We start from the raw sequence: 15,445 nt of genomic DNA on the forward strand, positions 1-15,445 counted from the left end.
ATTTCATATTTACATGTCTTCTGTGGTCTCTAACATTACACCTATAGCTACATGTTTAAGCATGTATTTCATATTTACATGTCTTCTGTGGTCTCTAACATTACACCTATAGCTACATGTTTAAGCATGTATTTCATATTTACATGTCTTCTGTGGTCTCTAACATTACACCTATAGCTACATGTTTAAGCATTTATTACATATTTACATGTCTTCTGTGGTCTCTAACATCACACCGAGCTACATGTTTAAGCATTTATTTCATATTTACATGTCTTCTGTGGTCTCTAACATTACACCTATAGCTACATGTTTAAGCATTTATTTCATATTTACATGTCTTCTGTGGTCTCTAACATTACACCTATAGCTACATGTTTAAGCATTTATTTCATATTTACATGTCGATTTCAACTCCGACACTTATTTCAGACATGCTCTAGTATTGTGAAGAGTCTGCCTGTGCTATTAACTCATTTTGAAAAAGCTGGAAAACTCTGGTGAAAAGCTGGAATTTGCACGATGGCAGCCAGGCTCTCAGTCAAATCTGGTCACATTTAATGTAGTAACACTAAGTGTGTGTGTGTGTGTGTGTGTGTGTGTGTGTGTGTGTGTGTGTGTGTGTGTGTGTGTGTGTGTGTGGGGCAGAGAGAAGGCTCCAGGTCAGAGGGAGTGTGACGAGGCCATCGAGGTTCTGAACGGCTGCATCCGAGAGGTGGACCAGGCCTCGCTGGCTGCCATCAGCCAGCAGCTCACCCCCCGGGAGGACGTGTCCCAAGAGGTACTGTACACTAACCCCTCCCCTACCGTACACTAACCCCTCCCCTAATGTACACTAACCCCTCCTCTATACTGTACACTGCACTAACCCCTAACCCACCCCACGGGAAGAGCAAAGTTTAAGGTCACTGCAGACTGCAGTGCAGATTCATTCAAATCATGTATACTTTCCAAATCATACCTTTACTAACATTTATATTTAGTTTTTTTGTCAATTTCATACTGCTAAATGGTCAATGTAATTAAGTACCCCAACACTGATACACTGTGATATTTTTAAACCATTAAGATCAACTAAATCATATTATGATGCAAGTAGATGTAATGACTAATATTTATTCATAATTTAAAAGAATGCATACTATATAGCACTTTTACACTCTCAAACAGCTCATAGGCCTACATGTCAATACAGGTCAGGTAGTATTTGATATTAATTATATGATATAATATTACAATTACAATATTACAACTAGAAATATTGTTCCTGAAGCAACAAAAGATTGTACTGTGTTGTTTAATTTAATGTAATTGATTCACGTAATTTAGACCTGGGGGGGGTTTGACCGGAAATTTCCCAATTTTCCTATTAGATTTTCAAATAAGGGACACCAATTTTTAATAAGGGACACCCAAAAAACATTCAAAGCCGCGCGCCGGTCGCAGCACGCCCCGGGAAGTGTCCCTTATTTGAAAATCTATTAGTTGGAAACCCTAGGTTTATAGGGAACAATGTTCTACTCCACAGTGTGTGTTTCAGGCTATGCTAACATGACCAGTGGTTTAGGGAACAGTGTTCTAATCCCCACGGTGTGTGTGTTTGTTTCAGGCTCTCCACGAGCAGATGGCAGCGTCTGTCCAGGAGATCAGTAACCTGATCGAGCCGGTGGCCATCGCTGCCCGCTCAGAAGCCTCCCAGCTGGGACACAAGGTGAACGTCTAGCCACCATACAAATGATACATTATTATGCACTAGCCCTTACCCGTTGTGAGATATTTGCCCCCATCTTGTGGCCGTGGGGGGTACTGCGCCCGGGCGCATTGCCCATCGTGTGGTGATGTAAAAACAATATTTGTACAGTAAATATGACAGTTGCGTCTGTAAAAAGTAGCCTAGCTGGATTCTGGGAGCGTGCATAATTTTTTTGGCATGGAGAGATGTGTGCTAATAGTGTGGCTCGGTCGGAGGTAGACCACAAATAAAGACCACGGCTGTAAACGGCTGTTTTTATTCACTAATAAATTCATTATTAATCATTAATGTGTCAAATGGAAAAAAGGGCTCCGTTACGCCCTGCATATAATTATGGTCCATGCCTGTGTGAAAAGTGGGAGTGATTCGTGCAGTTAATGATGAGATAACGCGCTGTCAGTGACAGACAGACATTCAAAGATTCGCTGAATTATAGTATGATGATATTCTCTCCTCTCCTCTCCTCTCCCAGGTGTCTCAGATGGCCAGCTACTTTGAGCCTCTCATCATGACGTCTATCGGCATGGCCTCCAAGATGCTCAACAGCCAGCAGCAGATGGCGGTGTTGGACCAGACCAAGACGCTGGCCGAGTCCGCCCTGCAGATGCTGTACACGGCCAAGGAGGCCGGAGGCAACCCCAAGGTATACAGGGTGCACCACTCGGTTCACACGGGTGTGATTTCTTTTGCGCTATGAGCTTGTAGATCTGCTATTTTTCAATACCTAAAGTGTAACAATGCTTTAATTAAAACACCAGAATACCTCTCTGTCTCTCTGTCCATACAGACGGCTCACACCCAGTGTTGGTTTTGTCGAATAAAACTATGACGAAAAATGCACTTTTTCTTTCCACTGACAAACTAAATGAAAACTAAGCTATGACGACTAAAACTAAGTCTAAATATGTCGACAAATTAAAAACTAGACTAAATGTAGTTGACTTAGTAGTAGACGAGAGATCCAGTATAAGAAGAATACAGTCATTTTACACAAATAGCCGATCTACAAGCTCACAACACGTCGCAACCGGCTCTGTTCAGCAAGCGTAAAATGAGCCATTACGACGGCATCAAGGCACCGCCAGAATACATTTTAGTCGACTAAATAGACAGTAGATTTAGTCGACTAAAACTAGACTTAACACTGAAACATTCCAGGTGACTAAAATGTGACTAAAACTATAATATAAAAAATATTCAAGACAACTAGACTATTGAAACATGCAGTAGTAATCCTGGTCTCTAAACCGCCTCCCCCTGGCCAGCCGGGGCGCCTGATGGAGGGGAAAGGAACTGGTTGGAATAACGTGTTCCTTCCACGTGCTACGTCCAACCAGGGAAACTCCCCCCTGTCAGGTGTAAAGGAGCAACTTGGACACTCAGGCATGAAGGAAGCATGAGTTCAAGTCCGTTGCTCTCCCCTTGTCCCCCATATATGGGGACTAGGTTGGTCTCCCCTTGTCCCCCATATATGGGGACTAGGTTGGTCTCCCCTTGTCCCCCATATATGGGGACTAGGTTGGTCTCCCCTTGTCCCCCATATATGGGGACTAGGTTGGTGGAGGGTGTGTAGAGCCCAGGATCACATTAGACGATTGACACAGGGGTGAAAAATGGGTTACAAAATCGTGGGATAAAAAATATATATTAAAAAAAAAAGACAACTAGACTATGACAAAAAGTCAACTCTCTCTCTCTCTCTCTCTCCATCCAGGCGGCCCACACCCAGGAGGCCCTGGAGGAGTCGGTCCAGATGATGAAGGAGGCGGTGGACGACCTGGGCGCCACGCTGTCGGAGGCGGCCAGCGCGGCGGGCGCCGTGGGCGGCATGGTGGACAGCATCACGCTGGCCATCAGCCTGATGGAGGAGCAGAACCCCGGGGAGCCCGACGGCACCTTCGTGGACTACCAGACCACTATGGTCCGCACGGCCAAGGCCATCGCCGTCACCGTGCAGGAGATGGTGAGGAAGGAACCTTTAAAGGCTTTAGTTTACACTTTACACTTTACACTTCACCCTGCAGGAGATGGTGAGGAACCAACCACGCCTTTACACTTCATACTTTACACTTTACACTTTACACTTTACACATTTACACTTCACCGTGCAGGAGATGGTGAGGAAGGAACCTTTAAAGGCTTTACACTTTACACTTCACTGTGCAGGAGATGGTGAGGAAGGAACCGTTAAAGGCTTTAGTTTACACTTTACACTTACACAAGGCCATCGCCTTCACTGTGCAGGAGATGGTGAGGAACCACGGCTTTACACTTTGACTAGTCTACTCTTTTAACCCATTCTGACCTGAGATCAGATTCTAAAAATGTTCTTCTACATCCTGACGGTTTTCTGAAAAAGCCTATATGTTTCTGTGCCAGTGGTTCTTCGATGTGTTGTATATACTTAAGTGACTTTGGCAGAGCTCTTCTAGGACTGAAGAGACGGTTTCTCTCTCTTTCTCTCCCTATAGGTCACCAAGTCCAACACCAACCCCGATGACCTCGGAGGATTGGCCAACCAGCTGACCAATGAGTTCGGAGATCTGGCCGGGGAGGCCAAATACGCTGCCATCACGGCCGAGAACGCAGAAGTAATGCACCCCCGATATCTGACCGTATATTATCATATCTGACTGTATATTAATATATCTGACCGTATATTATCATATCTGACCGCATATCATATCTGACTGTATAGTAGCATATCTGACCATTATAGTATGACTGTATATTAATCAGAGTGCTTAGATGATGGATTTTGGGGGATATGTTTTGATTGACAAAATGTGTGCCATTATTAATATTAATATTATAATCGCAGATCATCAAGATATCAAAATAATTCAAAAGGTTATAAACTCCTGGGTCTAGTGTCTCGACCCGAGGGTAAAAATGGAGCCCCATAAATAAACCCTGGTGTAAATTATTCATTGATGAAGATTGGGCAGGAAATCTACAAGCCGTTGGTGCTAAAGTAAAGTGTGTGTGTGTGTGTGTGTGTGTGTGTGTGTGTGTGTGTGTGTGTGTGTGTGTGTGTGTGTGTGTGTGTGTGTGTGTGTGTGTGTGTGTGTGTGTGTGTGTGTGTGTGTGTGTGTGTCCTAACAGATCGGCTGCCACATCAAGAAGCAGGTGGGCGAGCTGGGTTTCAGCTGCACCGGCCTGGTCACCAAGGCGGGGGCGCTGCAGTGCAGTCCCTCCGACACCTTCACCAAGAAGGAGCTCATCGAGAGCGCCCGCAAAGTGTCTGAGAAGGTGAGGTGATGGAGGGGGCGATTAAGGTTGGCGAACATGCGTTGTTTTCCCGAATACGGTTGCCTGGTCCCCGCTTGCCCTGGTTCACATTGGCCTTGATTATTTCCCCCCCCCCCCCCCGAGTACACTTCGTTCAACTGTATTCAATGCTTTCGCATTGCAGCGATCCGTACACTTCAATCGGACCCCATGCAGTCCCGGGAACAGTACGCAGCATTCATTCACACTAGGGCATTCACTTCTAGTCATTTTTACTAGTTGACTATAGTTTACTAGTTCACTAGTCAACTAGTCGGCTTAAAGGAGAATTCCATGCTAGAAGGCTTTCTTACCTTTCTTTGTAGTTGTTACGTCCCCACCAAAGAGGTCCAGGTGTTATTTTGTGCTCCTTTTCCCCTACCATAAGCCCTAAATTAATTGCATTGAATAGGAATTGAATGGGGCTACGGGGTTTTGTGCAAATTTGCTTATTTCCATCGCTCAAAATTATATTTTCTTTGTATACATCCTCTCTTCATAATGTAAATAATATCTCAAGCGTCACAGTTTACTACTTATTTCGATGGAAATAAGCGAATTAGCACAACACCCCATATAGCCCCATTCAATTCCCATTCAATGCAATGCAATTCATTGAGCGCTTATGGTAGGGGAAATAGCCAATAAGGAGCTTTTGCACACAAAAAAACACCTGGACCTCTTTGGTGGGGACGTAACTACAAAGACGGGTAAGAAAGCCTTCTAGCATGGAATTCTCCTTTAATGCCCTAATTCACACTAACCAGGTCTCCTACGTGTTGGCAGGTCTCCAGGGTTAGGGTAACCGTACCGCAGAGTAACTGTGTCCTCTCTCCAGGTCTCCAGGGTTAGGGTAACCGTACCGCAGGGTAACTGTATTCTCTCTCCAGGTCTCCAGGGTTAGGGTAACCGTACCGCAGGGTAACTGTATTCTCTCTCCAGGTCTCCAGGGTTAGGGTAACCGTACCGCAGCGTAACTGTATTCTCTCTCCAGGTCTCCAGGGTTAGGGTAACCGTACCGCAGGGTAACTGTATTCTCTCTCCAGGTCTCCAGGGTTAGGGTAACCGTACCGCAGGGTAACTGTATTCTCTCTCCAGGTCTCCAGGGTTAGGGTAACCGTACCGCAGGGTAACTGTATTCTCTCTCCAGGTCTCCAGGGTTAGGGTAACCGTACCGCATGGTAACTGTATTCTCTCTCCAGGTCTCCAGGGTTAGGGTAACCGTACCGCAGCGTAACTGTATTCTCAATCCAGGTCTCCAGGGTTAGGGTAACCGTACCGCGGAGTAACTGTATTCTCTCTCCAGGTCTCCTACGTGTTGGCAGCGCTCCAGGGTTAGGGTAACCTACCCCAGAGTAACTGTATTCTCTCTCCAGGTCTCCAGGGTTAGGGTAACCGAACCTCATGGTAACTGTATTCTCTCTCCAGGTCTCCAGGGTTAGGGTAACCGTACCGCATGGTAACTGTATTCTCTCTCCAGGTCTCCAGGGTTAGGGTAACCGTACCGCAGAGTAACTGTATTCTCTCTCTAGGTCCCCAGGGTTAGGGTAACCGAACCTCATGGTAACTGTATTCTCTCTAGTCCTCTAGGGTTAGGGTAACCGTACCGCATGGTAACTGTATTCTCTCTCTAGGTCTCCAGGGTTAGGGTAACCGTACCACATGGTAACTGTATTCTCTCTCCAGGTCTCCAGGGTTAGGGTAACAGTACCGCATGGTAACTGTATTCTCTCTCCAGGTCTCCAGGGTTAGGGTAACCGTACCACATGGTAACTGTATTCTCTCTCCAGGTCTCCAGGGTTAGGGTAACAGTACCGCATGGTAACTGTATTCTCTCTCCAGGTCTCCAGGGTTAGGGTAACCGTACCGCATGGTAACTGTGTCCTCTCTCCAGGTCTCCAGGGTTAGGGTAACCGTACCGCAGAGTAACTGTATTCTCTCTCTAGGTCTCCAGGGTTAGGGTAACCGTACCGCATGGTAACTGTATTCTCTCTCCAGGTCTCCAGGGTTAGGGTAACCGTACCGCAGGGTAACTGTATTCTCTCTCCAGGTCTCCAGGGTTAGGGTAACCGAACCGCATGGTAACTGTATTCTCTCTCCAGGTCTCCAGGGTTAGGGTAACCGTACCGCATGGTAACTGTGTCCTCTCTCCAGGTCTCCAGGGTTAGGGTAACCGTACCGCAGGGTAACTGTATTCTCTCTCCAGGTCTCCAGGGTTAGGGTAACCGTACCGCATGGTAACTGTGTCCTCTCTCCAGGTCTCCAGGGTTAGGGTAACCGTACCGCATGGTAACTGTGTCCTCTCTCCAGGTCTCCAGGGTTAGGGTAACAGTACCGCATGGTAACTGTATTCTCTCTCCAGGTCTCCAGGGTTAGGGTAACCGAACCACAGGGTAACTGTGTCCTCTCTCCAGGTCTCCAGGGTTAGGGTAAACGTACCGCAGCGTAACTGTGTCCTCTCTCCAGGGTTAGGGTAAACGTACCGCAGCGTAACTGTATTCTCTCTCCAGGTCTCCTACGTGTTGGCGGCGCTCCAGGCGGGTAACCGCGGCACCCAGGCGTGCATCACGGCGGCCAGCGCCGTGGCGGGCATCATCGCTGACCTGGACACGACCATCATGTTCGCCACGGCCGGCACGCTCAACCGAGAGAACTCGGAGACCTTCGCCGATCACAGGTAGGTTACTGCGATAACCGCGGCTAACAGAGCTGTGTGTTATCAGGACGGGGAACGTATCGGTGACATCCCTCCTAGAGACGTAACAGAGCTGTGTGTTATCAGGATGGGGAACGTATCGGTGACATCCCTTAGACGTAACAGAGCTGTGTGTTATCAGGACGGGGAACGTATCGGTGACATCCCTCCTAGAGGCGTAACAGAGCTGTGTGTTATCAGGATGGGAACGTATCGGTGACATCCCTTAGACGTAACAGAGCTGTGTGTTATCAGGATGGGGAACGTATCGGTGACATCCCTCAGGCGTAACAGAGCTGTGTGTTATCAGGATGGGAACGTATCGGTGACATCCCTCCTAGAGACGTAGCAGAGCTGTGTGTTATCAGGATGGGAAACGTATCAGTGACATCCCTCAGGCGTAACAGAGCTGTGTGTTATCAGGATGGGGAACGTATCAGTGACATCCCTCAGGCGTAACAGAGCTGTGTGTTATCAGGATGGGGAACGTATCAGTGACATCCCTCAGGCGTAACAGAGCTGTGTGTTATCAGGACGGGGAACGTATCGGTGACATCCCTCCTAGAGGCGTAACAGAGCTGTGTGTTATCAGGACGGGGAACGTATCGGTGACATCCCTCCTAGAGGCGTAACAGAGCTGTGTGTTATCAGGATGGGGAACGTATCAGTGACATCCCTCCTAGAGACGTAACAGAGCTGTGTGTTATCAGGACGGGGAACGTATCGGTGACATCCCTCCTAGAGGCGTAACAGAGCTGTGTGTTATCAGGATGGGGAACGTATCGGTGACATCCCTCCTAGAGGCGTAACAGAGCTGTGCGTTCTTCCCACAGAGAGCACATCCTGAAGACGGCCAAGGCCCTGGTGGAGGACACCAAGCTGCTGGTGTCGGGGGCCGGGGCCAGCCAGGAGAGGCTGGCGCAGGCCGCGCAGTCCTCCGTCCTCACCATCACCAAGCTGGCTGACGTGGTCAAACTGGGGGCCGCCAGCCTGGGGGCCGAGGACCCCGAGACGCAGGTACACTAGTCTGTAGGACATTCACATTGATTTTCCAATATGAATTGGGGTCCGAGAGTCATGGGACCCCATAGTCTATAGACTAACATGCCATGTTGTAGTGGCAGTTATGGGACTCAATATTCACAAGCATTACAATGTCAAACTGGGGGTCCTTGAAATTAAACGGGTTGAATTAAAAGCTTTGGCGAAAACAGAAGCCAAACACGAGCGTAAAGGAAACATTCAGTCCAAAATGGTCCAGTTTGCTAATTCACAACTACTACTATAGCCTACTTTTGAATTTCTCGTAAATGTACGCTATGTGGGGATTATCTGACGAGGTTAAAGCCTACTAAATTGGTCAATATAAGTAAAATGAACGTTTTCAATTTGTTTTTTAAAAGAGGCCTCAGAAAGGACAGTTCTTAAGTCCAGGGGGAGGGCGTTCCACAGCCTAGGGGCTGTCACTTATGGACACCTGTGTGGACACCATGTCCATACTAAATAACCAATCAAACGTCAGGTGTTTTATTCATATTTAATGGTTTCCAGGTGGTGCTCATCAACGCCGTCAAAGACGTGGCCAAGGCGCTGGGCGACCTCATCAGCGCCACCAAGGCAGCGGCGGGAAAACCGCACGACGACCCCGCCATGCTACAGCTGAAGAGCTCCGCCAAGGTCAGCTCCGCGCAACGCACGCACGCATGCACGCACACACGCACGCACGCACGCACACAGCCACGCACGCACACAGCCACGCACGCAGCCACACACACACGCACGCACGCACGGGAGGAGCTGGATGGGAGTAGCGTGAAGCCCCTGCATATTATGCGAATGCCTGGAAGTGTATTTCCATCGGTTGTCACCGGCCGGCCCAGATCCTTGTTTACATTTTGTGTCCCTCTGCTGCTCCAGGTGATGGTGACCAACGTGACGTCGTTGCTGAAGACGGTGAAAGCCGTGGAGGACGAAGCCACCAAGGGGACCAGAGGCCTGGAGGCCACCATCGAACACATCAAACAGGAGCTGGCCGTAAGACCTCCACCCTCTTTCTGTTATGTAGACTAGACACCATCGAACACATCAAACAGGAGCTGGCCGTAAGACCTCCACCCTCTTTATGTTATGTAGACTAGACACCATCGAACACATCAAACAGGAGCTGGCCGTAAGACCTCCACCCTCTTTATGTTATGTAGACTAGACACCATCGAACACATCAAACAGGAGCTGGCCGTAAGACCTCCACCCTCTTTTCTGTTATGTAGACTAGACACCATCGAACACATCAAACAGGAGATGGCCGTAAGACCTCCACCCTCTTTTCTGTTATGTAGACTAGACACCATCGAACACATCAAACAGGAGATGGCCGTAAGACCTCCACCCTCTTTCTGTTATGTAGACTAGACGGATGCCTGGTCATTATTGACCTGACATCCTACTGTAGTATAGTGTTTATGTACAGATTATTGCTTTTCTTTGATGGATATTCTACTGTTAAGAGCGTCTTCTATTGCAATATTTAGGAAAGACCTGAAATCATGGCTCCATCTACACACTCACTGGTCATAGTTAGATTCCGACCCTGGATAGCCCATCTCCCATGCTCAGGACTATTCTCCCAGGGTACCTCTTGTCCTATGTATATAGCTCCCAGCCTTATATATAAGGATTATTTATTATATGTTCCATGGTTGTTTTGTCTGTACAGTATGTATGTGTATAGTTTCATGTTACAAAGTGGACCACAATGGAAACAAGCGAAGGCTTTTTTGTGTCTATGTCCATTTGGCGTTTTATTTAAATGATGTCATTCTTCTGTAATTTTCTTAAACTGCCAATAAAGTATTCTATCTATCTATCTTCTAAGCGCCTGCGTTGTAAACCCGTCCGTCTCTCTCTCTCTCCAGGTGTTCAGCAGCGCCGAGCCGCCGCCCAAGACCGCCACGCCGGAGGAGTTCATCCGGATGACCAAAGGCATCACCATGGCAACCGCCAAGGCCGTGGCCGCCGGGAACTCCTGTCGCCAGGAGGACGTGATCGCCACCGCCAACCTGAGCCGGAGAGCCATCGCTGACATGCTGCACTCCTGCAAGGTTCGACTTTTAGTTATTAATCTGACGTGATGCACTCCTGCAAGGTTCATTTAGTTATTAATCTGACGTGATGTACTCCTGCAAGGTTCGACATTTAGTTATTAATCTGATTTGATGTACTCGTGCAAGGTTCGAACATTTAGTTATTAACCCATTCTGACCTGAGATCAGATTCTAAAAGTGTCTTCTACATCCTGACAGTTTTCTGAAAAAGCCATGTTTCTATATGTCAGTCGTTCTTCTCGATTTTTCAAAAATAGCAGACCTACAAGCTCGTAGCGCGCCACTCGGTGGCGCGCTATGAGCTTGTAGATCTGATATTTTGAAATAGCTAAAGCATAACATGATGCTAGCACTCGTGCAAGGTTCGTCATTTAGTTATTAATCTGATGTGATGCACTCGTGCAACGTTCGACATTTAGTTATTAATCTGACGTGATGTACTCGTGCAAGGTTCGACTTTTAGTTATTAACCCATTCTGACCTGAGATCAGATTCTAAAAGTGTCTTCTACATCCTGACAGTTTTCTGAAAAAGCCATGTTTCTATATGTCAGTGGTTCTTCTCGATTTTTCAAAAATAGTAGACCTACAAGCTCGTAGCGCGCCACTCGGTGGCGCGCTATGAGCTTTTAGATCTGCTATTTTTAAATAGATAAAGCATAACGTAATGCTAACACCAAAAGGGGTTCCCGCCCCAAAATGGGTTAATCTGATGTGATGTACTCGTGCAAGGTTCATTTAGTTATTAATCTGATGTGATGTACTCGTGCAAGGTTCATTTAGTTATTAATCTGACGTGATGTACTCGTGCAAGGTTCATTTAGTTATTAATCTGACGTGATGTACTCGTGCAAGGTTCATTTAGTTATTAATCTGACGTGATGTACTCCTGCAAGGTTCATTTAGTTATTAATCTGATGTGATGTACTCCTGCAAGGTTCATCATTTAGTTATTAATCTGACGTGATGTACTCGTGCAAGGTTCGACTTTTAGTTATTAATCTGACGTGATGTACTCGTGCAAGGTTCGACTTTTAGTTATTAATCTGACGTGATGCACTCGTGCAAGGTTCATTTAGTTATTAATCTGACGTGATGTACTCCTGCAAGGTTCATTTAGTTATTAATCTGACGTGATGTACTCCTGCAAGGTTCATTTAGTTATTAATCTGACGTGATGTACTCGTGCAAGGTTCATTTAGTTATTAATCTGACGTGATGTACTCCTGCAAGGTTCATTTAGTTATTAATCTGACGTGATGTACTCCTGCAAGGTTCGACTTTTAGTTATTAATCTGACGTGATGTACTCGTGCAAGGTTCATTTAGTTATTAATCTGACGTGATGTACTCGTGCAAGGTTCATTTAGTTATTAATCTGACGTGATGTACTCGTGCAAGGTTCATTTAGTTATTAATCTGACGTGATGTACTCCTGCAAGGTTCATTTAGTTATTAATCTGACGTGATGTACTCCTGCAAGGTTCATTTAGTTATTAATCTGACGTGATGTACTCCTGCAAGGTTCGACATTTAGTTATTAACCCATTCTGACCTGAGATCAGATTCTAAAAGTGTCTTCTACATCCTGACAGTTTTCTGAAAAAGCTATGTTTCTATGTCAGTCGTTCGATTTTTCAAAAATAGCAGACCTACAAGCTCATAGCGTGCCACTCGGTGGCGCGCTACGAGCTTGTAGATCTGCTATTTTTAAATAGCTAAAGCATAACGTAATGCTAACATCAAAAGGGGTTCCCGCCCCAAAATGGGTTAATCTGACGTGATGCACTCGTGCAAGGTTCGACATTTTAGTTATTAATCTGACGTGATGTACTCGTGCAAGGTTCGACATTTTAGTTATTAATCTGATGTGCTGCACTCGTGCAAGGTTCATTTAGTTATTAATCTGACATGCTGCACTCGTGCAAGGTTCGACATTTTAGTTATTAATCTGACGTGATGTACTCGTGCAAGGTTCGACATTTTAGTTATTAATCTGATGTGCTGCACTCGTGCAAGGTTCATTTAGTTATTAATCTGACATGCTGCACTCGTGCAAGGTTCGACATTTTAGTTATTAATCTGACGTGATGTACTCGTGCAAGGTTCGACATTTTAGTTATTAATCTGATGTGCTGCACTCGTGCAAGGTCCATTTAGTTATTAATCTGACGTGATGCACTCGTGCAAGGTTCATCATTTAGTTATTAATCTGATGTGCTGCACTCGTGCAAGGTTCATTTAGTTATTAATCTGACGTGATGCACTCGTGCAAGGTTCATCATTTAGTTATTAATCTGACGTGATGCACTCGTGCAAGGTTCATCATTTAGTTATTAATCTGACGTGATGTACTCGTGCAACGTTCGACATTTAGTTATTAATCTGACGTGATGTACTCCTGCAAGGTTCATTTAGTTATTAATCTGACGTGATGCACTCGTGCAACGTTCATTTAGTTATTAATCTGACGTGATGTACTCCTGCAAGGTTCATTTAGTTATTAATCTGACGTGATGTACTCGTGCAACGTTCATTTAGTTATTAATCTGACGTGATGTACTCCTGCAAGGTTCATTTAGTTATTAATCTGACGTGATGCACTCGTGCAACGTTCATTTAGTTATTAATCTGACGTGATGTACTCGTGCAAGGTTCATTTAGTTATTAATCTGACGTGATGCACTCGTGCAACGTTCATTTAGTTATTAATCTGACGTGATGCACTCGTGCAACGTTCATTTAGTTATTAATCTGACGTGATGTACTCGTGCAACGTTCATTTAGTTATTAATCTGACGTGATGTACTCGTGCAAGGTTCATTTAGTTATTAATCTGATGTGATGTACTCGTGCAACGTTCATTTAGTTATTAATCTGACGTGATGCACTCGTGCAACGTTCATTTAGTTATTAATCTGACGTGATGTACTCGTGCAACGTTCATTTAGTTATTAATCTGACGTGATGTACTCCTGCAAGGTTCATTTAGTTATTAATCTGACGTGATGTACTCCTGCAAGGTTCATTTAGTTATTAATCTGACGTGATGTACTCCTGCAAGGTTCATTTAGTTATTAATCTGACGTGATGTACTCCTGCAAGGTTCATTTAGTTATTAATCTGACATGATGCACTCCTGCAAGGTTCATCATTTAGTTATTAATCTGACGTGATGTACTCCTGCAAGGTTCATTTAGTTATTAATCTGACGTGATGTACTCGTGCAAGGTTCAACATTTAGTTATTAATCTGACGTGATGTACTCCTGCAAGGTTCATTTAGTTATTAATCTGACGTGATGTACTCGTGCAAGGTTAATTTAGTTATTAATCTGATGTGATGTACTCGTGCAAGGTTCATTTAGTTATTAATCTGATGTGATGCACTCGTGCAACGTTCATTTAGTTATTAATCTGACGTGATGTACTCGTGCAACGTTCATTTAGTTATTAATCTGACGTGATGTACTCGTGCAACGTTCATTTAGTTATTAATCTGATGTGATGTACTCGTGCAAGGTTCATTTAGTTATTAATCTGACGTGATGTACTCGTGCAACGTTCATTTAGTTATTAATCTGACGTGATGTACTCGTGCAAGGTTCATTTAGTTATTAATCTGACGTGATGTACTCGTGCAAGGTTCATTTAGTTATTAATCTGACGTGATGTACTCGTGCAAGGTTCGACTTTTAGTTATTAATCTGACGTGATGTACTCGTGCAAGGTTCATTTAGTTATTAATCTGATGTGATGCACTCGTGCAAGGTTCATTTAGTTATTAATCTGATGTGATGCACTCGTGCAAGGTTCATTTAGTTATTAATCTGATGTGATGCACTCGTGCAAGGTTCGACATTTAGTTATTAACCCATTCTGACCTGAGATCAGATTCTAAACGTGTCTTCTACATCCTGACAGTTTTCTGAAAAAGCCCATGTTTCTATATCTCAGTCGTTCTTCTCGATTTTTCAAAAATAGCAGACCTACAAGCTCGTAGCGCGCCACTCGGTGGCGCGCTATGAGCTTGTAGATCTGCTATTTTTAAATGGCTAAAGCATAACGTAATGCTAACACCAAAAGGGGTTCCCGCCCCAAAATGGGTTAATCTGACGTGATGTACTCGTGCAAGGTTCGACATTTAATTATCTCTTCCTTTATTGCTAAGCAACGGCTTGCAACCGGCTGTTCGTGCATGTGTTGTACACTACTGTTATAAACATGTGTTGTACACTACTGTTATAAACATGTGTTGTACACTACTGTTATAAACATGTGTTGTACACTACTGTTATAAACATGTGTTGTACACTACTGTTATAAACATGTGTTGTACACTACTGTTATAAACATGTGTTGTACACTACTGTTATAAACATGTGTTGTACACTACTGTTATAAACATGTGTTGTACACTACTGTTATAAACATGTGTTGTACACTACTGTTATAAACATGTGTTGTACACTACTGTTATAAACATGTGTTGTACACTACTGTTATAAACATGTGTTGTACACTACTGTTATAAACATGTGTTGTACACTACTGTTATAAACATGTGTTGTACACTACTGTTATAAACATGTGTTGTACACTACTGTTATAAACATGTGTTGTACA

At 44.9% G+C, this 15,445-nt stretch overlaps 1 protein-coding gene across 1 annotated transcript in view; it reads left to right on the forward strand.

The window, feature by feature from the left end:
• The window catches only part of tln1 (talin 1), a 133,910-nt gene that overhangs the window by 88,177 nt on the left and 30,288 nt on the right, over positions 1–15,445 (forward strand). Inside the window, exons 40-50 of the mRNA XM_080765859.1 lie at positions 649–781; positions 1,610–1,711; positions 2,226–2,396; positions 3,468–3,716; positions 4,225–4,344; positions 4,859–5,005; positions 7,534–7,700; positions 8,552–8,735; positions 9,270–9,395; positions 9,636–9,752; positions 10,634–10,819. Coding sequence (XP_080621985.1) covers positions 649–781; positions 1,610–1,711; positions 2,226–2,396; positions 3,468–3,716; positions 4,225–4,344; positions 4,859–5,005; positions 7,534–7,700; positions 8,552–8,735; positions 9,270–9,395; positions 9,636–9,752; positions 10,634–10,819 — 1,702 coding nt within the window. The remainder of the gene's footprint in view (positions 1–648; positions 782–1,609; positions 1,712–2,225; positions 2,397–3,467; positions 3,717–4,224; positions 4,345–4,858; positions 5,006–7,533; positions 7,701–8,551; positions 8,736–9,269; positions 9,396–9,635; positions 9,753–10,633; positions 10,820–15,445) is intronic.

The sequence above is a fragment of the Protomyctophum bolini genome, assembly GCF_963924005.1.
Source record: "Protomyctophum bolini genome assembly, chromosome: 6".
NCBI classification, from domain to species: Eukaryota; Metazoa; Chordata; class Actinopteri; order Myctophiformes; family Myctophidae; genus Protomyctophum; species Protomyctophum bolini.